The sequence below is a fragment of the Apium graveolens genome, unplaced genomic scaffold (genome assembly GCF_009905375.1).
Source record: "Apium graveolens cultivar Ventura unplaced genomic scaffold, ASM990537v1 ctg7981, whole genome shotgun sequence".
NCBI lineage: Eukaryota > Viridiplantae > Streptophyta > Magnoliopsida > Apiales > Apiaceae > Apium > Apium graveolens.
The window spans coordinates 1,801-26,014 of NW_027420793.1; the positions used below are offsets into that span (position 1 = coordinate 1,801).

Sequence of the window (24,214 nt, forward strand, 5' to 3'; positions counted from 1 at the left end):
CCGGGACCCCACCGGGACGTCAAACCCCACAAAATCAATGTTTTTATTTTTATAAAATTATTCGTATTTCAAATACCCTTTATTATTGCATTTTTGAATTATTCGCAATATTCGGGGAATTTTGACATTAATTTTGTATTTTATTGTTTTTAAATTATTCCCCGTAATTATTATTTTGGGGCCCTAATTATTATAATTAGGGGATAAAAACACCCTTAAATTATTTTGGGGTATTAAAATTCCTGTATATATAAACAGCGGAATTGTTTTATTTTATTTTACTTTATTTTCAGAAATTACTAAAAAAAACAAAAACTCAGAAAATAGAAAATGGGGGTTAGGGTTTGTTCATAATCGATTTGGATCGATTCAACGCTGATTCTACAATCGTTGGTGGCAATCTTTAGACCAAATCGAAGCTTATATCGAGTATTTTCTCAATCCATCATCAAAGTTCACATAGGGTAAATGAATCGAACTTTTCGATTTCGTTTATAATCGATTATGTTGGGGTTTTGATTTCTGAGGTTTGTTGATTAAATTGAATGTTAGAACCGTGTTTATCAGGTTAAACCTAATAGTTTTATATGAACTCCGTGAATTCTCGAGTTCAATTCGTAAGAGGTCGACTTTAGTATTATTTTTGGATTTTCTTTTTATTTTTCCGGCTAAATCGATGATGGGTTGTTGTTAAGATTCATTGTATATATTTGTAAATAATCTGGGCTTTATATTGAGGTAAAGATCGATGGTTTTCATCGAATTTATCTGTTAATCGGAATTTGCCGACGAGTTGCCGGAGTTCTTTGTTTACTTGATCGGTTTTGGGTTGTGGTGGTGACATATGATTGTTTGAATCCTTATTGCTTTGTGTGTTGTTGTAATTGAATTCAGGACTGCTTTGGACTGAAACCGCTGTGAATCGAGTCCGTTTCTGGGAAATTAAAGTTCCCGGATTATTTTCAGTCAACCGGAATCTGGTAATCCCCAGAAACCGGTGAGGATTCCGGCCGTGTTCTTATAAACCCGTTAGGGTTCTTGCCGACCCGGCTATGACCCGGTCTCTTGACCCGGGTTCAATGTTTTCCCAAACTGCAAATCAAAAAAATATGTTTATGTGTTTTCTTTTATAATTTATTTTAAAAATCATTTTTATTTTTAAAAATCATTTATTTTATATGTAAAAATCATTTACTTATTATTTTTAATTCTAAAAATTATTTTCTGCATTATTTTGAATTCCTAAAATTATTTTCTTTAGTTATTTTCAAAAATACAATTTGATTTAATTATTTATAATTTATTTTATTTAATTGTTTATGAACTTAATTAACTGATTAAAAATCAATTAATCAATTAATTTTATTTATAAATAGTTAAATAAATGTAAATTATTTATAATTAATTCAAATAATTTCTAGAAATTATTTTTAGGTTTTTAAAAATTACATTTTGGTATTTAAAAATCAATTAATATTATTATTAATTGATTTATTTCCATTTATTTCTGGTTTTATTCATAATAATTAAACCGTTCGTCCGTTTAATACGAAACGAACGCGTACAGACTCAGAAAAATGTTACGCTTCCAATAAAAATACTTTTGAGTCCTAATTTCTTTTGTATTGCAATGTCATTTGATTTGTGTATGAGTTTAAGTCGGTATTTGATCGGTAAATGCTAATATTGACCTTATTTTCATTCGGAACGCACTAAGACATATCTTTTAATGATCTGACTTATGTGTTACATGAAATATGTGATTACGTGTTATATGAATACCATGATTACATGCTAGGTGATATGCATGCTATCTATTTATAGATTTAAAATGTCATGTTTATTTATAAACGTTCGGGTAGATGTCAAGACGTATAGTTACGTCGATTGAGTTTGGTTCTATCAATTAAGATAGTCCTTTTGTTATAGAATCAAGTAGAAAGGAGTGCGGTCAAGTGGTAGACAGAGATAGTAGCCGGCAGCTATAAGCAGAGTTATAGTAAGAGATTATCGAGCATACCAGGAAAATACCCTAACTTCACTTATCGTTCAAGTGACGTTTACTTCGAATTATATTATGTAATTATTTATGTCATCCCTTATCATTCAAGTGATATCGACTCTGAATTTATTCGTTCAATTTCTCTACTATTCTAAGTTCATAATATAAAAATATCATTACATTTCTCTATAACTTACTTTATACAGTGAAACTTTGAATTAAGATTAGCGAATAACTAATTATTCTGGTTGTTTCGCCATTAGGTTGATAAAACTCTGGACCATGAGAAATGGGGAGTTATGTGGTTAAGGATGTCATTTGATTCGACTCCTTTGACGTAAAATTGTTTTTATGGGTTGGATGGTTGCGTAAGAGGCCGTGGTGGCGGTCCAGCGTGAGCTATGTGTTATACAGGATATAACACCTTGCTAGGCCGATATGTGCCTTGGGTACCTTTTGTTTAGTTGGATATGCTTCGGCATACCGGTGTTGCTCCGCGGCTGATCACCGGCGACAACACACCGTCGTTCGAGGATTCCAATCCCAAAACAAAATATATTACAAATGTTGTCTATTATCAAATAGATATATCAGTTTTTGATACTGTTCAGGTATTGTGGCTTGGTTTTGTTCATCAGATATGCTGTTGTTGTTGTTCCAAATCATAAGCTATTTACTGCTTGCTGAGCATTTCTTTCGCTCATACTTATTTCATATCCTGATTCTTTCAGCTAAACCGGAGCGGGCTTGAGTTCCAGGTTTGATTAGAGGTCAAGTGCTTGTAGGTAGTTTGGTGTATTTTCAGGTAGGCAGTTTGGGACGCTTGAATAGTATAAAGGTTTGTAATAAAGTTTGAATAAGTTGTAAAACTAATTAGACTTATGGTTTGTAATAACAGTTGGTTTGTATTAGTTCCTGTTTCATACTATAACATGTGATCGATCCAGTGCAGGTAAAGGGGTCATATTTATTATATTATTTCACTGTAATTATTTTATTATAATTTAGTGGCAAGTGACCCCCAAATATAGACCCCGGGTTTGGAGGGCGTCACATACTAGAATTTCTAAGCCACCCTCCTATTTGAAAAACTACAAAAGCTTAAATGCTTCTCAAATTTCTCCAGTTATATCACATGTGGTTCCCATAGATTTTTCTTGTTTCTTGGCATCATTAACTACATGTGTGGATCCTGTTCATTTTTCTCAGGCCGTGCAATTTTCTCACGGGATTACAGCCATGAATGTTGAATTAGAGGCCTTGGAAAGAAATGGTACCTGGGATATAGTTCCCCTTCCAGCTCATAAAAAGGCTATTGGAAGCAAGTGGTTGTTCAAGACTAAGTACAAATATGATGGTACTATTGAGAGGTATAAAAGCAGGTTGGTTGTTCTTGGATGCAAACAACAACTTGGTGTGGATTATCTGGAAACTTTTGCTCCTATTACGAAGCTTTTTACTGTGAGAAATTTATTAGCTTTGGCTGCAGTGTATCAATGGAGTGTGGTGCAAATGGATGTCACCAATGCTTTTTTGCATGGTGATCTCCATGAAGAGGTATATATGACTCTTCCTCAAGGATATACACATTATGATTGTCGAATTTCTAGTCAATCTGCTACTCATAATCCTAAAACTAATCTCGTCTGCAAGCTTAAAAAGATCATGTATGGCTTGAAACAGGCTCCCAGGATGTGGTTCTGCAAACTCTCGGACACTTTGTTATATGATGATTATGTTCAATCAAAAAGTGATCCAAGTCTCTTTACTAAAACTACTACCTCTTCTATTACGTTGATCCTCATTTATGTGGATGATTTACTACTTGATGGTGATTCTGCTACTGTCATTTCAGAGCTCAACTACTACCTCTTCTATTACTTTGATCCTCATTTATGTGGCTGCAGTGTATCAATGGAGTGTGGTGCAAATATATGTCACCAATGCTTTTTTGCATGGTGATCTCCATGAAGAGGCATATACGACTCTTCCATTATAGTTGTCGAATTTCTAGTCAATCTGCTACTCATAATCCTAAAACAAATCTCGTCTGCAAGCTTAAAAAGATCATGTATGGCTTGAAACAGGCTCCCAGGATGTGGTTCTGCAAACTCTCAGACACTTTGTTATGTGATGATTATGTTCAATCAAAAAGTGATTCAAGTCTCTTGACTAAAACTACTACCTCTTCTATTACTTTGATCCTCATTTATGTGGATGATTTACTACTTGCTGGTGTTTCAGCTACTGCCATTTCAGAGCTCAAAACTATGTTATCACAAGCCTTTCATATGAAAGATCTAGGTAATATTAGTTATTTTCTTGGAATTGAAATACATAAAAATGCTTCTGGTTTTTTCATCTCTCAGAAGAAATATTTGTTGGATCTTATTCGTGAATTTCGCATGGATCATGCTACACCTTTGAAGATTCCTCTTGACAGTCATCTGAAATTAACACCTCAAACAGGTGATATCTTGTCTAATCCTCAGCCTTTTCAGCGTCTATTAGGAAAGCTTATTTACCTTACTGTGACTCGACCAGACATCACGTTTGCAATCCATATTCTAAGTCAGTTTATGCATCAGCCTACAACTGCTCATATGCAAGCTACCAAACAACTTATCCGGTACTTGCTTGGCACCTCTGATCAAGGTTTGTTGCTTACTTCCTCATCTGCTGTTCAGCTCCAGGCATATTGTGATAGTGATTGGGCTAGTTTCCCAACCACTCGTAATCTACCACTGGGTACTGTATTTTGCTTGGAGACCCTCCTATTTCCTGGAAATAAGAAATAATTTGTGGTTTCTCGGTCCACAGCAGAGGCGGAGTATCGTGCTATGGCCATGACTATTTGTGAGGTGACTTGGCTTCGTGCCTTACTTCTAGATATGGGGTTACTCAATTGCCTCCAACTGTGCTCCATTGTGACAACCAGGCTGCTATCTCAATTGCTGCTAATCCCATATTTCATGAACGGACGAAACACATCGAGGTGGATTGTCAATTTATTCGGGATAAGCTAAAGTCTGGTTCTATGTGCACTCAACGTGTTCCATCTCATGCTCAATTGGCAGATATTTTAACTAAAGTGTTACCAGTCAAGCCTTACACAAGCTTGGTGCCTCTGGATCTTCTATGGCATCTCCCTCGGCTTAGCTTGCGGGGAATGATGTGGAGTATTTTGCTTAAAGGATATCTTGGTCATTTTATAATATTCTGTTAGTAAGATAGAGAGTTTATACATGCTTCATCAGTCCATAAAATCCAATCTTAGTACATTGAATTGCCAAACAAGGTAAAGATGAATTTGGCAACAAAATGAACAGTCGTCTACCAAAATTTTCAACATAAGACTATGATTTATAGGGAAACAACAAAAACTGGATTCATCTGTCCATCTCTTTGAGAAATCCTACTGGTGTAGCAAGTTTATTCTGGATTTCTGGTACATCTGTACATGATAATTGGTAAGTGCACTTTGACCACCAAGATCAGTAGATCTATCATCATATTCATCTGGAATTTCAGTGTATCTATGCACAAGAACGATGTACTGGTTAAGTCTGGTTACTTGACCAAATCACATTTGATCGCAGTAGACAAATATTTTGGTACACAAAGTTAAACAAGACTGCTCATGATCAAGAACGTGTAATTATTGAAATGTCCAAGTTCACATTGAATTGTCTGTTAGCTAATTGTCATGATTAACACCTTGAGTCCATGATTGCTAGTGAATGTTTTCGATATATGATCCAATCAAGACCCTCCACAAAATCCTCAACGTTTTGGGAGAGCTCGACTTCAAACCTCTTAACAATATATAGTCAAAAATTTCAAAGCAAGTGAGGGATTATATCATTAGTTGTTCAAGTACTGCATTATAATTGTATACTGGCTATAAACAGCAGAATTACTTGTGGATCTTTTATTTTCTAACTCTTATCTCCTACAAGATATTTAAGAAACTAGATTAAAAGGGGGGATGTGAAATTACATGTAACGGGTGCCTTGGGCTTTGTTGATTGTAAAAGAACAAAAAACATGCATGTGTTTAACAGTGTGCATGCAGACTCTTCTTTGGATATAATATTTCAGTAATGCATCAAACAAGAGGCTCTTCTGATTTTAATTCTTGCAATGCAACTTCAGGGCCAGAGGTGGTGTCTTTGCTTGCTGTTTTATACTTGTACCACTTGCCACACATTATGAAGTAAGCCAAATTCAAAGCTTCCAAAGTCACAATAATGTAGTAAAAATAATCTAATCTTCCTTCATTAAGATCTTCTGCTAACCACCCTTTTCTCCATTACCTTCTGTCAATCTCTGAACCATTGTTTGCATAAAACTACTCAAGTAACTCGATGCAGCAGATGCACAGAAGAGACATGATGTAGCTATACTCTTCATGTTCTCAGGGCTTTGCTTGTAAAAAAGCTCGTTTTGTCCTATCATAAAAAATCCTTCGGAAAGTCCTGCTACAATTAATTGTGGTATGAACCAAAAGGCAGACATTGAAGAAATTTCCCCTTTTCTTGGTTCAATTCCTAATGTCGGTCTAGTCAGAGCCCATGTTCTTCTTTTGGATTCGATTAAGGCTGATACAAATAGACTTAGGCTAGATAAAACGATTCCAATGCCCATTCTTTGAAGCACAGTGATACCACCTTCTTTTCCAGTTAATTTTCTGAGCAAAGGAACAATGACTCTGTCATAAATAGGGATCCAGATAGTGAGTGTTACCATGGTAAATACAATATATGTTGCTGCTGGAATCCTGAATGTACTGCTTTTGATGAGGCGTCTATCGGATTGAAGAGCTTGAAAGACCAAATAGTTGTTTTGTTGGATAAATGCTACATGGTATACAAGGATGGCAAACCATATTGGAACCAATCTTAGCAAGCATTTCACTTCTTCCACTTGCTGGATAGTGCAAAGTCTCCATGGATCCACTGCTGATCCGTCCATCTTTAGATCGTCTTCTAGAGTTCTAATTGCTGCTTTGTCCAGAAACCTGGACGGTTAAGTTCAGTTTGTCAAGGAAAAGCATCAGCAATCAGAAAGTATCTAATACATGGTCTAATAGAATGAGTGTGAAAAGTAGTCATTTTAGACAACTGGAGGACATCAATACATGAATCAAGATAGTGATATTCAAAGGAGTTACTCATCTTTTGGTCTTTACCTGAATTGATCAGTGGATGAACTTTAAGTTGGTAGATTTTTTTGGTACATAGTCAAAAAGCGAAAGCCATGGTTGCTCCGGTGACTTCAATCCCCTCTTCTTGATAGCAGCCGCAAAGACTTGCACCACGCCTAGCAAAGGACTACCTTGTGGCAATACTATGACATATATTTTGGTACCGATAAAGAAGAATACACATGAAAAGAACATAAGGAGGGTTGGAATTCCTAATCCGATAGACCAGCTAATATTGGACTGCACATACACTATGATCGTCAGGGACACCATTACTGCGAAAGTATAGGTAAAGTAGTACCAGTTAAAGAAACTATTGATGCCTTTTCTTCCAGAGTCGGTGTTGGGATTAAACTGATCTGCGCCAAAGGCTAAGTTACAGGGTCGTATGCCAGAACCTCCAACAACTAGAAGCGCAAAAGAGCTCAACAGAAAAGCCATTTGCCCTGTTGTTGGTCCTTGGCATATGCTTGTCACTTCTTTCCCACAGCTTGGTGGATGAAGCTTTGAAATTGCTGCTGTTAGAGTTAGTAAAAGCATGCCCTGCATGTTTGACATACTACTTTAGCTTTTTAATCCATATCATCAACTGATATATAACAAATCATTTCTTGTTACTGATTTACACTAAACAACATGAATTATTACTGAAGAAATATTTGTACCGTGAAAGAAGATATGGAGGCGAATCCAAGCGTTTTGTAACGACCAAAATAAGTGTCTGAGAGGAAAGCTCCTATGATGGTACCAAAATTACAAGTTCCCTGGAAAATATTGTTGAGATTTGTTGCAGTTATGGTCTTCATATGAAAGACAGAAGTGAGATACACTAGGAAGTTAGATGAAGTCCCAATTGTTCCCAGCTTCTCAAATGTCTCATTTCCTGCAAATCAAATTCAAAACAGAAAACAAAAACAAATTGTCAAATCCAGTGCAACTGAAGTAGAAATAAGATATAGTTGCAATTTCAAACAAAATTAAATAACATAAGCTTTTTGAGTGTCAGTATACGTTACCTACGATATAAGGCATGGCCTTAATTCCTCTGTAGTTAGGTTCGCTGTCCATAGTGTCTGTGTCATCTTTCTGCGATTTGGAGATTACTCTCGAGGTTTTGTCCATCTTCTTGCTTCTACAAGTTGGAGTACCCTGTGACTGTTTTATGCTTGAAACATATATCCTTCAAGAGGTTTGCATGTTAATTTATACTCATTCCAGCACTGCACTACCCAAGTCAGTTCAAAGATTAGTACCTCTGGTCCTCCACGGCTCTGTTATTACAAAAATAAAATTCAAAATACTCGCGTAGTCATATTTAAGACACTGTTTTCCAAAAATGAGGGAGGAAACAAGTAATCTACTAGTATATAACATGTAGATTGTGAAACATAAAGACTCGTGAGTAAGATTACATATTTCATCTTTGACTGGGAATGTTCAATTAAATAAAATTCTTCATTTACCGATCTCCCCCAACGTCTACGTGTTAGGAAAGGGACTTAGCATGCATTCTAGCGCTTATGTTTCCCTCACTCAACACCCGTTTTCAGATTTGAAGAGTGAACCACTAGGAGCCGAGCAATGAGCAATTCGGACCAGCTCTCTCAGCACGTTAAGGTGCTAGAAAGACCTGTATTACGCTTAAGTTTATGCCTAAGTGTTAATGATAACTACATGATCCTACTGGGGCCTTGCTCTAATACCTCAAGGTTTTAGATGAGCTGGTTACTCAACAGTTAATAAAATGGATGGTCCCTAAATCTAATCTTACTACATTGAGTTACTGACTAAGGTAAAGATAAATTTGGTAACAACCTTGAACAATTTGTCTACCAAGTGCATCAATCTGTGACTATGATCTATAGGAAAACAACAAACATTAGAAATCAAATATATACGGGTTCACACTAGACAGGTAAATTTGTCGCAACTCGCAACATTAGTATATAATAGCTACAGCCTACAGGCACCATAGGTCCATCTCTTTGACAAATACTGCTGGTGTAGATACGCACCCACACGTTTAGTCTGGTACACCAGTACATGACAAATCCTATTGAAATGTGGGGGCTAATTTGCCAAGTGCACTGTGACCACCAAGTAGATCAGTGAATCTATCAGCATCTGGAGTTTAAACAAGAATAATGGACTGCTAAATCTGGTTACTTAACCAAATCACATTTATTTTGGTAGAAAAAGTTGAATAAGAGTGCACATGATAAAGATTATGTAATAATTGAAATGTCCAAGTTCACATTGAATTGGCTGTTAGCGAATTGTTATGATTGACACCTTGAGTCCATGATTGTGAGCAAATGTTATTGATATATAATCTGATCAAGGCCCTCCACAAAATCCTTGATATTTTAGGAGAGTGTTAACATGGCATGAGACTGTTAAGGTTTAGCTCGATTTTGAACCTTCTTGCTCCCAGTATCGTCAAAATGATCCAGTTATTAGTCGTTCTGGTACTGCCTAATAGTTGTAGAATGGCTAGCAACGGCACAGTTACTCAAGGAATTGCTATCTTTTGACTTCCAAATCTTATTTTTCGATCTTTCTCTTGGCCTCTTTGCATCACTCAGTCTAAATTTTATACAGTTTGTTAATTTTTCTGGTTGTAAACCAGTGTTTGATTATACTCCTAGATTAAGATATTACAAACGTAGTTAACCAACTTGAATATTCAGGGGTTAAATTGTCACGTTGCTCAAGTCGATGAGCAAGAATATCAAGAATATTAACAAAAAAGAAAAAGAAAACAAGACAAAATCTAGTACCCCGAGTATGTTGGATATTTTATGATCGAACTCCAGAATAATCACAGAGCTCTTTTTTTTGATACAGAGGGGGGGGGGGGGTGGGATGCGGAATGAAGCTGAGTTCATTTCAACATTGTGGATACGCTTTTACCACTAGGCTATCACCTTACGCTCAAGAGAACCTTATGCAGATTGTTCTATATTGTTGAAACTTTAGTTTAATTAGTCAAACAGCGGACTTATTAAGTTTCAAGTTCTCCATTGCAACTTCATGGCCATTGTTGTCAGCAGTTTCCTTGTACCTGTACCACTTGGCTACCACTAGAAAGTATCCTAAATTTAATAATTCTAAACCTGCAATGAAGTAGTAATAATTATCCAATCTTCCCTTGTTCAGATCTTCTGACAACCAATTTTCTCCAGCTGAATTTCTTGTAATTCTGTGGACAACTGTTATCAAGAAACTACTTACGTAACTTGATATGGCGGTGCCACAAGCAAAGAAAGATCCCCCAAAGCTTCTCATATTTTCTGGGAATTGTTTGTAGAAAAATTCTACTAGCCCAACAACTGTAAATGCCTCTGAAAGTCCTACAATTGCCAACTGAGGCACCAACCAGTAACCTGAAAAGGAAGATATTGCCCCTTTTCGTGCTAATCCCAGTGTTGGCTTTGTTAATGCAATGGTTCTCCTTTCTTTTTCCACCAGGCCTGATACTAGCATGGCAATTACAGAGATAACCAGGCCAATGCCAACTTTTTGGAGGATCGTAATACCTGTTTCTTTCTTTGTTATTTTTCGGAGAAATGGAACTATCAATCTGTCATAGATAGGTATCCAGATAGTGAGGCATAACATCTGAAATACTGTGTAGGATGCTGCTGGAATTTCAAAACTTCCAATGCCGGAACGTCTATCAGATTGAAGGGCTTGGAACACTCCATAGGTATGCTGTTGGACTATAGCAATATAGTAGATCATTCCTGCAACCCAGATGGGAAGTACTCTCACGATGCATTTAACTTCCTCCACCTTCTGCATACTGCAAAGCCTCCACGAATCCACTGCTGATCCATCAGAATTTAGCTCGTCTTCTTTTGTTATGAGTGCTGCTTTGTTAAGAAATCTGAGACCAACATAACATGGTATTAATTGTCAAGTTGCCAGGAAACTTAAATTGTTACAAGACACACTTTTTTCTGCTGCAGTAATAAGGTAGCAAATATATACAATAGAATTTTAGACAGTGTCACCAACAATTATAAGATAACTTCTTATGAAATAGATGGAGAGTAACTGGTACCCGAATTGTTCTGTAAAGGGAAGCTTTGAGTTGATCGAATTAGCAGGCATAAAAGTACACATGGAGAGCCAGGGTTGGCCAGGCAATTCCAGTTTTCGCTTCTTGATTGCTGCTACAACAACTTGAGCAACGCTCGTAAGAGGACTACCTTCAGGTTTAACTTTGACATAGATTCTCGTACCAATGAAGAAGAATGCACATGATAAAAACATAAGAAATGTTGGGATTCCTAAGCCTATTCCCCAGTTGACTTCTGATTGCACGTAGACAATGATTGTGATGGATACCATCATAGCAAAGGTGAAGGTAAAATAATACCAATTAAAGAAACTATTGATTCCTTTTCTTCCAGATTCTGTATTAGGATTGAACTGGTCCGCTCCAAAAGCTAAGTTACAAGGCCTTATACCACTAGCTCCAATTATTAATAGCACGAAACTACTGAACAGAAAAACAAGTTGCCATGCTGTTGGCCCGGAGCATATGCTACCAGCTTCTTTACCACATTCAGGCGGATGAAGTGTTGATACTGCAGCTGTTAATGTGAGCACAAGCATTCCCTGTCATGTCAAAAACATTATGAATAAATTTTAGCTGTTAGATGAACAATTCTCTGGGAAACCGCTGATATTATATCTTTAACAATGAGTAACTACGTTTATTTACCACGAAAGACGAAATGGAAGCGAAACCTAGTGTTTTATAGCGTCCAAAATAAGTGTCACACAAGAAAGCTCCGAACAGAGTACCAAAGTTGCAAGTGCCATTGAAAACATTAATGACATTAGTTGCTGTAATAGATTTCATGTTGAAGACAGTAGTGAGGTAAACTAACAGATTTGACGAGGTTCCGATTGTCCCTAGCTTTTCAAATGCTTCATTTCCTGCCAAAACAAACAAATATTCACCAAACTCTATAGTCTACAAATTTACACACATATTAAATGTTATAAAAATCTGTCAACTCGGACGAGTACTCCGAAATTCAGACGAGTAGCCGAATTTCAACTACACAACCGAGTAAAACCGATTTCCGATTTTTATAACTTGCACATGGTTTAGCAGGTGTTGAAGTTGTACCTATAACAAAGGGCATGGCTCTGACTCCTCTGTAATTTGGCTCTTCTTTGGTGGTAACAGCTTTCTCATTTTCATTCAATGTTGCCATTTTTTGCTTGATAGTTGTGTAGTTGTGGTTACAGTTTGAAAGATGTTATTGGGTTAATGCAAGTGCAAAACAGATGATAAGAGAGAGATGTGTATTTATAGATGAGAGGTCCAAAACGTATGAGTTCTTGTTCCTGGTTAGTGCAGACATGTATCATTCATCATGGTGGGACATGTAAATATAATTGCTCGCGGACTCCACCGTTTTGGAACTTGTTAGTGAAAAGCATACTACTGTAACAGAATGCACTATGCAGTGTTATCAACAGAAACTTTTCATTTCTTGTTCTCTGTCTACCAAGAATTCATGATATACTTTTCATTTCTTGTTCTCTGTCTACCAAAAATTCATGAAATTTTAAAATGTTTAATTGAAAAATAGAATTAACATTAGAGTTGAAATTCTATTTTATGCCCATAATATACTTTTTGATTTTAAATCATGGTAATGATTATCATCATTTTAGTTTTAGCAGTGAGCTTGTGATTAATAAAATTTTCTAGGTTTGCATGATAATCTCAAAACTTTATTCTCATAAAATTTTGTTCACATATTTAACTAACTTCAACAATGTGATCTATCATCACTATATATATATTATAGTTTTATACTCGTGCAAAAATGATTTATATTTATTATATGCTGTATATACATTTTTTTGAAATTTATTATTTTATCTGTCAATTCACTAATGGTACTTATTTTTCTAGGAGCGGGCTGATGGGGATGGTACTTAATTGGATCTTGTTAATCCAATTTTTTAACATTTTTTGCATAAAATTAATTTTCTACTAATTTTAAAATTATTAAATATATTTCTTTACTGTAACTTTAGTATAATATATCTTCAAACCTTACTCGCAATTTCCACAATGAAATGCACAAATTGAAATTATTTAATTTACTTAAAATTTATAACTATTAATATTAATTCTAAAATGATGAATATATCCTGACAGACCATCTTTACCTTACACCAATTATATTAAATATAAATAATATTTATTATTATAGATTCTCTTTATCATTAAACGACAATATATAGTAGAGAGAGAAATAGGGTGTGTAATAATAATAATAATAATAATAATAATAATAATAATAATAATAATATATCTGAATTATAAGAATGGAGGGAAAAAAAGGAAATGTCAAAAAAGATGTAACAATAATTTTTTATTATTAAAATTGAAATAAGAATTATCACAATAACCTTAAAATTAAAACTAAGGCATTTGAGAGTTGTCCTTCTATTTTAAGGTACAATTAAAACATTGTTGGAATTAACTTTTTCATGAAATTGCCCTAAATTTTGATTTAGTAAGGTATAACATAATATAAGGTATCTCTTGCTATAAAACATCATCGCCACATTATTGGATAACTTTCGTTATCAAATGCACAAAATAAAAAATTAGGATATTTGTATATTTAGAATTAAAGATAATTTATAATTGAAGATGGTTATAATGATTTTTATCGAATCATATAGTTAATTAGAAATACATTTCAAGGAGGTTCAATTTTGACGAAAGTGTAATAACTACATAAAATCTTACTTAATTAAACATGAAAATTCTTAGTCGTAAAACACAATTAATATTATAATGTTTTAGGATCCTAAATTTAATTTTAGATCATTGTCTAAATTCAAATGAGTACAAAACTAAGATTATTTTCCTAAATACAGGAAATTAATTATATGATTACAAAAATGTCATTCAATTTTATACATAAAATTCTAATAATTTTTTTAAAAAAATATTAAATTAACTTTAATAACACTTTTCTCATATTATAATGCAAGCATGTTTTAATATCAATAGCTAACTCTAGAGGTTAAATCTCCCTCATAAAATTAAAATCTTTGTATAACGTTTTTGCAGAAACAATATCTCAGTTAGGAGGCGATTAAGTGCTAAGTGAGTTCGAGTTCCCCTACGTGTTTACCTGATATTGAGCATATAGGACATATATTCTTCCATTGCCTATTTGCAGTTCAGTGTTGGCGATATGTAGGTATTTGGTACTTCATGAATAGGAAAGTCTAGGACAACAAGGTTGCAACTGTTGAGGTGACTATGGATTGAGGAAATAAATCTATTGCAAAACGTACTTGTTGACGGAGGAATCTGGCAACAACAAAGATTGAGGTTTATCGCCGGAACTAAGATCTGTGACGGTGGTTCTTTGTCGGAAACTTAAGCGGTGTGTGGTTGATTGTAGTTGTTTTAGGATAAGATTGATCAGAGTAAGTGGTAGCTCTCTTATCAGCTCTCTTATCAGCTCTCAACTTCTTACCCTCTCAATGTGCCTACGTACCCTTTATATAGGGATCAAGCCTGACGTAATTCTCGCAGAACAAGAAGTCTGATGGGTTTAGACTTCTTATTCCTAAGTCCAGTAGAAGCCCATCTAATATCCGTCTTCCGCTAGCTTTAGGAATGTCCAACTATGAGGCCCAACCGCGAAGGCCCAAGGCTCGTCCGTAATCGCAGGACTTCACGGATAGTGCATCTCCCTCCGCAAGGATAACACTCCGCTACAGCTATCTCCCTTGATTTACGAACGCAGGTATAGCCACGGTTCACCCCAAGTGTCAGACGCGTCTCTGTCCCCCGAATGAGGATAACCCATCAGATAGTAGGACAGGTGATCCCAAGCTCTTGGGTACAAGGTACAGGATGACTCCAAAGTTCTCCAACGAGGACACCCGTTGAATACAAGAACAGAGCTCCCAAAGCACACACCAAAGTTAACCCGCATCCCCAACGAGGACACCAGTAGAATACAGGAGGAGGCCTTCAATCATCAGGCATACCCTGGAGGCCTTCTAGCTTTTCACGGACATCCCCCTCATTGACCGTCTCAAGGAGGGAATTCTTCAAAAGAGTACCTGCACAAATATATAGTAAAATAACCTCCATTGCTCCTCTCCAGGCAAGTTTTTCTCCTGAAGTCACCAATTAAGAACACATAAAACAGACAAGGACGCTCCTAGAAACATAGGGCGCGTCCCTAACCCTCATTATACTTGCACCGTCCCCTCTAAACCATCATGCACAACCATTTCACTTCCTACGACGCGTCATGGTTTAAAGTAGGTGCGTCCTACAAGCGTCCATCGCCATAAATCTCATCGGCCAAGCACTTTCATAAACATCGACGCGTCCATATTTCCCGTGCGCGTCCTTCTTGACCATGCACTCATCTTGCCTCGTAACATATCCCTTCCAAAACAGGCGCGTCGTCTTTAGCTGGACGCGTCCTAGTCATCTTCAATGTAACACCGAGTTTTGACTCGTAACCAGCCCGCGTTTGACCCAAGTCAATCTAGTGCCAAATTTTGGGCATAACAACTAACCCCCAAATTCCATTTGTGTTGAAAATAAAATTGGAATTTCTTTCCAAAAAGCAAAATTTGGCTCACAGGACGCGTCATTGACAGAAGACGCGCCTTGCCTTCACTCCATATCTGTGGTGTACAGCTTGTCGCCCACGTAAGCCGACTATCCTCTATACATATCTTCCTCCAACCCACAAATGCACCTTACTCTTTTTCTCTCCGGAAACCACCATTACGTCGCCGTTCTCAAGCTTTTAGCTCAAAATTCCGACGATTTAACCTCCCATTACTTGATTTCTCTTGCTCAATCAACTCCCCAACTCAAAAGGTACACAAATCTCCCTCTTATTTCTTTATTTAGCAAGTACATTAGTTTTAATGAGCAAGAAACTGTTCGCATGCTTCATGTTCATATCAACTGCCCTTCATATTCTTTTGTATGTATATGTGTATGTATATGCGAATATACCATATTTAGCTTCCCCCATGTTTCAATTGCATGTTTCTAAGATTTCATTGTATTTCCCCCAAATTGCTAACAGTCGATTAACATTCTACCACATTGTAACCACGTAGGACGCGTCTACCTGTAAAGGCGCGTCTTATTTCCTTTGTTTAAGGCATATGTTTAAGCCATTTTAACTAAAGACCGCATAGGAACAACAATTTACTAGGACGCGTCTAACTAATGCATTCCACACGTTAGGTTCCTAGGACGTGTCCTATAATGTCTCTAGTAGCTTCATCATAATTCATTCATTTTCCTTCTCCCTCCCCCCTTTTTTTTCGACGCGTCCTCAAATGTTTATTCCTTCTTTTGCAGCTGGAGGACGCGTCATCTTCTTCCCCTTTCCATCCATTCAAGGTTCTCAATAAACGCATTGGTATCTACTCCCCACACTTAATCACTTTCATACCCGATTTTCCCGAAATTCACAGGACGAGTTCCTTCCTTAGAGCAGAAAGACACGTCTTTGGTTTCCCTTAAATCAAGAAGCTCTATATGTTCTGATTCCAGCTCTGACTCCATGGATTCATGTCCCCATAAGTTCTAGAATGAAAAGAAGGGAGTTAAAGGCAAAGAACTCCAGTTCTCCATACAAGGGCCGCCATCAAAGATGGACGGACGATGAGATTGTTCCTGCTACAGGCCAAAAGCCCCCGAGGGACAGCTGTTTCAGACGAGGACGCGTCCTACTCTCAGGACGCGTCAGCTTCCCAAGGTGCGGCTCCTTCTCAGGACGGTCACCTCTCAGCGTAAGTGAATTTGAAAAGAGGGTTCCTGACCCGAGACATATCCTATTTCCCCTAAAAATCTGATTCTCCCCTGGAACATTGGGAACCTTCATATGTTGAAGTGGATTGTGTCTGGGCCAGGCTTGGCCACCCTAACTGAGACAGAGAAAAATGCCAGAAGGAAGAAAGAAGGTAAGCTAGCATGTGTTGCCCTTGACTTGACTGCGACTGACTGGGAAATCCAATGGCATATGAAATACTATGACATGGAGGGCATCTGGGAGCGCCCCTCTTCGAACCATGAGGCCGCACTCTTTCAACGTTGGGAACCAAAGGATCCAAAGAATGGTGCTTACTCCAAAGTTAATTTCCTTGGGTGTGGGCGCGCCCTTACACCCCTACATTAAGAAAATTTTGAAATGGTACGACGTGGCTCCAGTCCAACTATCACCAAATTCATACAAGCTAGCCTGGGCTCTGTTCATTATGTACCATAACCTGAGATTGGGCGCGCCCTCGATGAAAGAATTTAGCTTCTTCTACAGCATCAAGAAATCAATTCCCGAGTACCACTTCCTGGTTGTCAATAAATGGTTTGAACAACAAAGGATTTAATGAAGTAAAATCAGCCATGAACGGGACTGGAAGGAGCCATTTTCTACATTTATGATGTCAAAAGGACGCGCGTTCGCTTCAACTTGGAAACCAAGTAAGTTCAATGTTTTGGACGCGTCCTCATCTATCAGGGCGCACCTTTTCTTTATAACCTTCTCTTCTTTTCCTTGTTGTAACCTATTCTCCCTTCTCTAGACAAAAGAACTCAGAAAGAGCTAACAGGAAAGAAGAAGAAGAGAGCAGAGAAGGTTTTACAGTATGCTGAGAACATTTCAACCTCAAGGACATGATTACCAAAGAGAATTTAAAGAAAATAGGAGCTTTGTCCCCACGGGTGGATTCTCTCTGCAAATTTCGAGATTTCATAATGGGAAACCCATCCTCACATACTTCCGAAAAATCCAAAGGGCTCCGAGCCACAAAATTATTCAGCCAGGCGGTTAACAAAAAGGTGGATTTAGAGCAAGGTAAGAAATTATATACTTAAGACGCGTCACGGATTTAGGACGCCGTCATATTTATTCTCACCTTTGTCCTTTAATTTAGCCTGATTATAAACGTTTACTCACATATGCGCTATCACCTTGGGCGCGGCCCTACCCCCGGGCGCGTCTCTTTATAAAACTCTCCGATTGCTGTTATTATGCCTTTATAAAAAGCGTCTTAGGTAAGACGCGTTACTTCTTTAGGACGTGTCATTCTCACACTCATTTATACATCTTTACATTCGTCTATATATGTCATGCATGTAGAATTTTATATCATGATATGGGCGCGTCTTATTTCCAGGACGCGTCTTCTTATACTTAACTAATACCTTTTCATATTTATATCGCAGATATGGCCTCTCTTCTCAAAGGATTCGCAATTGGGGCCTCCAAAAAGCTAAGGGCCAAAAAACAGGCCCCTACAGAGGTTGATCCAAAGGCAAAAACCCCCCCTCCTGTTGCAACTCCTTCTCCTCCACCCAAGATAATTGACACCACTGTGCTAGACATTCCCGAAAGGGTGGAGGACGCGCCCTCCCAAACACCAAAAGGTAGTGTCAGATGATCAATCCTTCGTGCTTCGATATTTGGGTGCGTCCTCAGTTGGGGATTTCCCAGAGGATGAAGTCAAAGGTTGGACCTTCAGAACAGAGCAGCAAACAGAGGAGGCCATGGTGAGGGCTACTGCTGAGCTCCACTTGCACGCTAGGCAAAGTGCTAATATGGCTGCAAGGCTTAGGGCGCGTCTTGTTGCTACCGACACTACAAAGGAGCCAGGCCGAAGACAAAGTTAAATCCCTGGAGAATTACATTACCCTGCTTGTCCAAGAGAAATATGCTGAGATCAAACGCCTGGAGGGGGAGAGGGACGCGTCTTGAGGCAGACAAAGCTGTGCTAGAAGGGAATGTCTCCTCAATGGAGAAGCAAATGGACAGTATCATCGCATTGAATTCCACCATGCAGCTGAAGCTTGACACCCTAAATGATGACATGCTGCATGGGTGGAACATAGGAGAAAAAGCTAGTTTACCAGCACGGCTTCCAGGCTGGGTTTGAAGAATGGTGTTCTGGGTTCATTGCCAATGACCCGGGGTATACATTTTCAAAGTTTAATGCAGACACCCAGATATGGGTCAATGATTTCAGGGTCAGGGCCGCAGATTCCATCAAGAAACAAAAGGATTTTTCTGGGCTTAGAGGAAGAGGACGCGTCCCCTGATCCTGCTCCGCTTCAAACTCAGCCTCCCCCTACGGAAGACCAAGACAAGCCACAGGACGCGCCTCCTGCTTAGGACGCGTCCTTTGTCTTTTATGTACTCGAGCTATTTTAAGGGTGCGGGCCCCTTGAAGCCTTGCAAGTTGTAATATCTATTTTTGAACTTCATTCGCCTGCACTTTTTTATAAACCTCTTTGCCTTATCCATGCATATTTTTACTTAAGTATTCTATTTTTCCATTCACATGGGCGCGTCTTATTCGTAGGACGCGTCTATTTTGACTATCACAAGTCAAGCAAAGTAACCGTCTTGGGCGCGTCCTCCTTGACTGGATGCATCTTTTAGTTATTTAATGAATATTTTTGTTTGTAAAAAACATATGAGCATAGCACCATGTTGTACCTGCGTATTTAATCAAGGCACAAGGCTCAATTGGGCGCGTCTTATGGTTTTGACGCGCCTCACCTTCAATCCAAAACACATCATCCTTCAGGTAGGACGCGTCCTAAACAAGGACTTTTCCTTTTTAATCATGTTTCATCAAAGTTACAGTAACATTCAGTCTAAAAGAGCATCAACCAAGACAACTTGGGCGCGTCCTTGGAAATAGTACACTTCCTAGTTACATTTTGACTTGAGTTTTTATTGATCCTTTTGACAACCATTAATTCAGTTAGCATTCGCATAAACCATCAATCAGGATGCCGTCCTATAGTTAGGACGCGTCATGCAACCAGGCAAACAAAGCAAGTAACTTTTTGGGAAAAAATTTCAAAGATTTTTATTTATAATGCGCTCTGGTGTCAAAAGTGCACCAGTTCCCATGGCTACTATGCTCTGTGGGGAGATAAATTTTAAAAATGACCCTTCAACTAGTTCCAAGGTAAGTAGTACATGCACTACCCCCTAGGCTAGGAGGAATTTATTTAATTCTAGCCTATAATCCGGGCATAACCCTAAATAATAAAAGAGGTACGTAAGGGACCAAAGCCGCACCTTACTAGTAATACTTTCAGAGATGTTTCGCATTCCAAGCTCGCGGAACCATCTTCCCTTCCATATCTTCAAGGTGATAAGTCCCCTTCCACGGGATGGACTTTATACGGTACGGTCCTTCCCAGTTAGCTCCAAACACTCCATGTTTGGGGTTCTTTGTATTGGGCATCACTTTCCTAAGTACCAAATCTCCCACCTTCAGCAATTGTCCCTTTACTTCTTGTTATAATACCTTGCGGCGCGTTGCTGATACGCCGCTAGCCTTAGCTGAGAATTTTCCCTCATCTCCTCTAAGAGATCTAAATGAAGCATTTGATTAACCTCAGCATCTTCTTTCCTGTAACAATCTCTGCGAAGTGATCCCGATCCAACTTCCCACGGGGACCATAGCTTCGTAGCCGTAAGTCAGCATAAACGGCGTTTCTCCCGTAGTAGATCGTGGCGTAGTGTTGTATGACCACATCACCTTCGGGAGTTCTTCAGGCCAATTCCCTTTGCGTTCCTCCAGTTTGGTTTTGAGGGTATGCTTTATTATTTTGTTAATAGCTTTTGTCTGTCCATTACTTTGAGGATGATAGACCGCTGCAAACTCCTTCTTGATTTTCAACTCCTTACATAGTTGTCGCAACTCCTTGCTATCAAACTGCTTTCCATTGTCGGAGACAAACTTGTAAGGGATTCCAAACCTACATACGATGGAGTTGAAAACAAAATCCCTGATTTTCTTTGCGGTGATAGTAGCCAGTGGCATAGCTTCCGCCCATTTAGTAAAGTAATCGACCGCAACCACTGCATACTTGACGTCTCCTTCAGCTTTCGGCAATTCTCCGATAAGATCAATTCCCCACATGGCGAATGGCCACGGGCTTGCCATAGGCGTCAAGAGTGTCGCCGGCATAGATGAGTAGTTTGCAAAGCGCTGGCAGCGATCACATGCCTTGACAAAATTTGTAGCATCTTCTTTCATTGTGGGCCAATAATATCCCTGGCGCAAAACTTTCATTGCCAACGAGCTACCCCCCGAGTGATTATCACAGATTCCTTCATATACTTCTCTTAGGATGTAATTTCCTTCTTCTTCTTCAACACATCTAAGCAGAGGTTGGTTGAACCCTCTCTTGTATAGGACTTCGTCGTATATCACATATCTTGCAGCCTGATAGCGGAGTCGGCGAGCCTTAAACTTATCCTCGGGGAGTATTCCCTTGCGAATGTAAGCTAGAATGGGCGTCATCCATGTTTCCTTGGAAGCCTCATCCACTTGCATAGTTTCTATCTCTGGGATACTAGGAATCTCCTGGATTTCAAAAGGGATGGATCCTAACAACACAGCCTCTTGTTGCGACCCCATTTTGCTAGAGCATCCGCATTACTGTTCTTCTCCCGCGGGACACATTCCAATCTAACTTTTTGAACATTCCAATCAAGCGCTGTGTACATTTCAAGTATAATTCTGTTCGCGGGCCTCGCGCTTCAATCCCCCGTTCACTTGATTCACTACCAACTCTGAGTCACTCCTTGCAATCAGTTTTGCACCCCCCATTTCCAAAGCGATTTTTAGGCCATTAATCAGTGCCTCATACTCCGCATCATTATTGGTTGCATAAAACTTGAAATGAATTGCGCTCATCAGAGTGGTGGCCTTCCGGAGACACAAGTACTATACCCGCACCAGCTCCCCCATTGTTAACCGCCCCATCCATATGCAAGATCCACCAAGGGTGTGGAAACTCCTCCAAAGACTCCTCAGCATGAGGTGGATGTAGCATTACCAAAGCTTTATCATCAATTTCAGAATCAAATTCCAACAAGAAATCGGCTAAGGCTTGCCCTTTTATCGCTGTTCGGGGCGTATATTCCAAATCAAACTGTCCCAACTCCATAGCCCATTTCAGCATTCTTCCTGATGACTCTGGTTTATGCAGGACTTGTCGCAGCGGGTACGCTGTACGAACTTCAACTCTATGGTCCTGAAAATACGGCCGCAATTTTCTTGATGCAAGAATCAGGGCATAAACCAGTTTCTCCATGCTTGTGTAGCGAGTTTCAGCGTCGTGTAACCGCTTTGCTCACATAGTACACTGGTGATTGATGCCCATCTTCCTCTCTTACCAGAACTGCACTGATCGAATATTCAGACACTGCGAGGTACAGTATTAGAGATTCCCCATCCAACGGCTTTGACAACATGGAGGGTTTTCCCAGTTGCTCCTTGATTCTTTTGAAAGCCTCTTCGCATTCTGACGTCCATACAAAGTATTTTCCTGCTAATTTAATTGCCTTGAAAAATTCCTTGCATCTATCGGACAACTTGGAAACAAATCGATTTAACGCGACGATTCTCCCAGTCAAACTCTGCACCTGTTTCACATTAGTGGGTGACTTCATATCCATTAATGCCTTGATCTTTGCGGGATTGGCCTCAATTCCCCCCGTGTTTGATAATGAACCCGAGAAACTTGCCCGACTCCACGCCGAACACACACTTTAACGGATTTAATTTCATACGAAACCTCCTTAGAATGTTAAACATCTCCACCAGGTGCTTGATGTGGTCACTTGCCACCTCAGACTTTACCAACATATCATCCACATACACTTCCATAGTTCTCCAGATTTTATCCTTGACCATCATGTTTACCAACCGCTGGTAGGTTGCGCCAGCATTAATCAAACCAAACGGCATTCATATGTAACAGTATAACCCCCTGTCCGTAATGAAGGATATATGTTCTTGATCGGGGCCATACATCGGAATTTGATTGTAACCGGAGTATGCATCCATAAAACTCAACAACGTATTCCCCGCCGTCGCGTCAACCAACTGATCGATTCTTGGCAGCGGGAAGCTGTCCTTTGGACAGGCCTTATTGAGATCTATGAAATCCACACATGTCATCCACTTCCCATTCGGTTTCTTCACCAGTACTGGATTTGCAAGCCATTCGGGGTAGAAAGATTCTTTGATCAACCCCACCTCCAACAACCGGTCTACTTCTTCTTTTAATGCTATCGCCCTTTCTCCACTTACTGGGCGGCGTTTCTGACGTATGCCCTTGCAATTCGGGAGGATATTCAAATGGTGACACATTACTTCTGGGTCGATTCCTATCATATCTGAATGACTCCATGCGAAGACATCAAGATTTGCAATTAGAAAGCGGGTAAGACTTCCTCTCATCTCATCATCCAACTGGGATCCCACTTTCAAAACCTTGCTCGGGTCATTTTTATCAACTGGAATAGATATTGTGTCTTCGGTTGGTCCCGTCTTTTCGGCGGGCATAGGGATCCTGGGATCCAAATCGAAATCAAAGTCTCGGGGGTCTTCGACTTCCACTTTTGCATCTGAGGGCGCGTCCTCGTTTGGAGTAGCATCAACCTCAATTTCATTCAAGGGCGCGTCCTTCTTTCGAGGAGCATCCACCTTGAAGTTATTCCCGAGACCTTGCAAAATCTCACTTCTTCCTTCCAACTTTTCCCCGTTAACCTCTTTCTGTATGATCGCCTCTGTATGGTTCACCACCACTTTTTCCACGCTACGGATCTTCGAAAACACGTCCCCGCGTCAAAAAAGAGTTCCCAGAGACGTAGGTTTCTTCCTTTTCGGGGCCTTCAATGAAATAGTGGCCATGGACCTCTCCACTTGGTTTTGTATGAATATCTTCTACATCCTCAAATAGGAGACATTTCCCTTCATACCTTCTTCTACGGAATTCCTTAACAGCCTTGTGATAGCAGTCGCGTGACTCATACTGTGACCCTCTCAGACTGCCCACTCCGTTTGGCGTTGGGAACTTTATCATCAAGTGGTATATCGAGGTTATCACCCTGAACGCTCGCAACCAAGGTCTGCCGACCAGCACATTGTGC

General features: G+C 39.0%; 1 protein-coding gene and 1 pseudogene across 1 annotated transcript; both read right to left on the reverse strand.

Moving 5' to 3' along the window:
* Positions 1-5,998: 5,998 nt before the first annotated feature.
* LOC141704556 (protein NRT1/ PTR FAMILY 2.11-like) lies at positions 5,999-8,585 on the reverse strand (annotated as a pseudogene).
* A 1,308-nt stretch (positions 8,586-9,893) lies between these two features.
* LOC141704553 (protein NRT1/ PTR FAMILY 2.11-like) lies at positions 9,894-12,631 on the reverse strand. The gene is made up of 4 exons (XM_074507785.1): positions 12,355-12,631; positions 11,941-12,158; positions 11,275-11,834; positions 9,894-11,097 (listed from the first exon to the last, which is right to left on the reverse strand). The coding sequence occupies exons 1-4, from the start codon at positions 12,440-12,442 to the stop codon at positions 10,197-10,199; spliced, it is 1,767 nt and encodes a 588-aa protein (XP_074363886.1). The 5' UTR covers positions 12,443-12,631; the 3' UTR covers positions 9,894-10,196.
* Between the last annotated feature and the right edge of the window lie 11,583 nt (positions 12,632-24,214).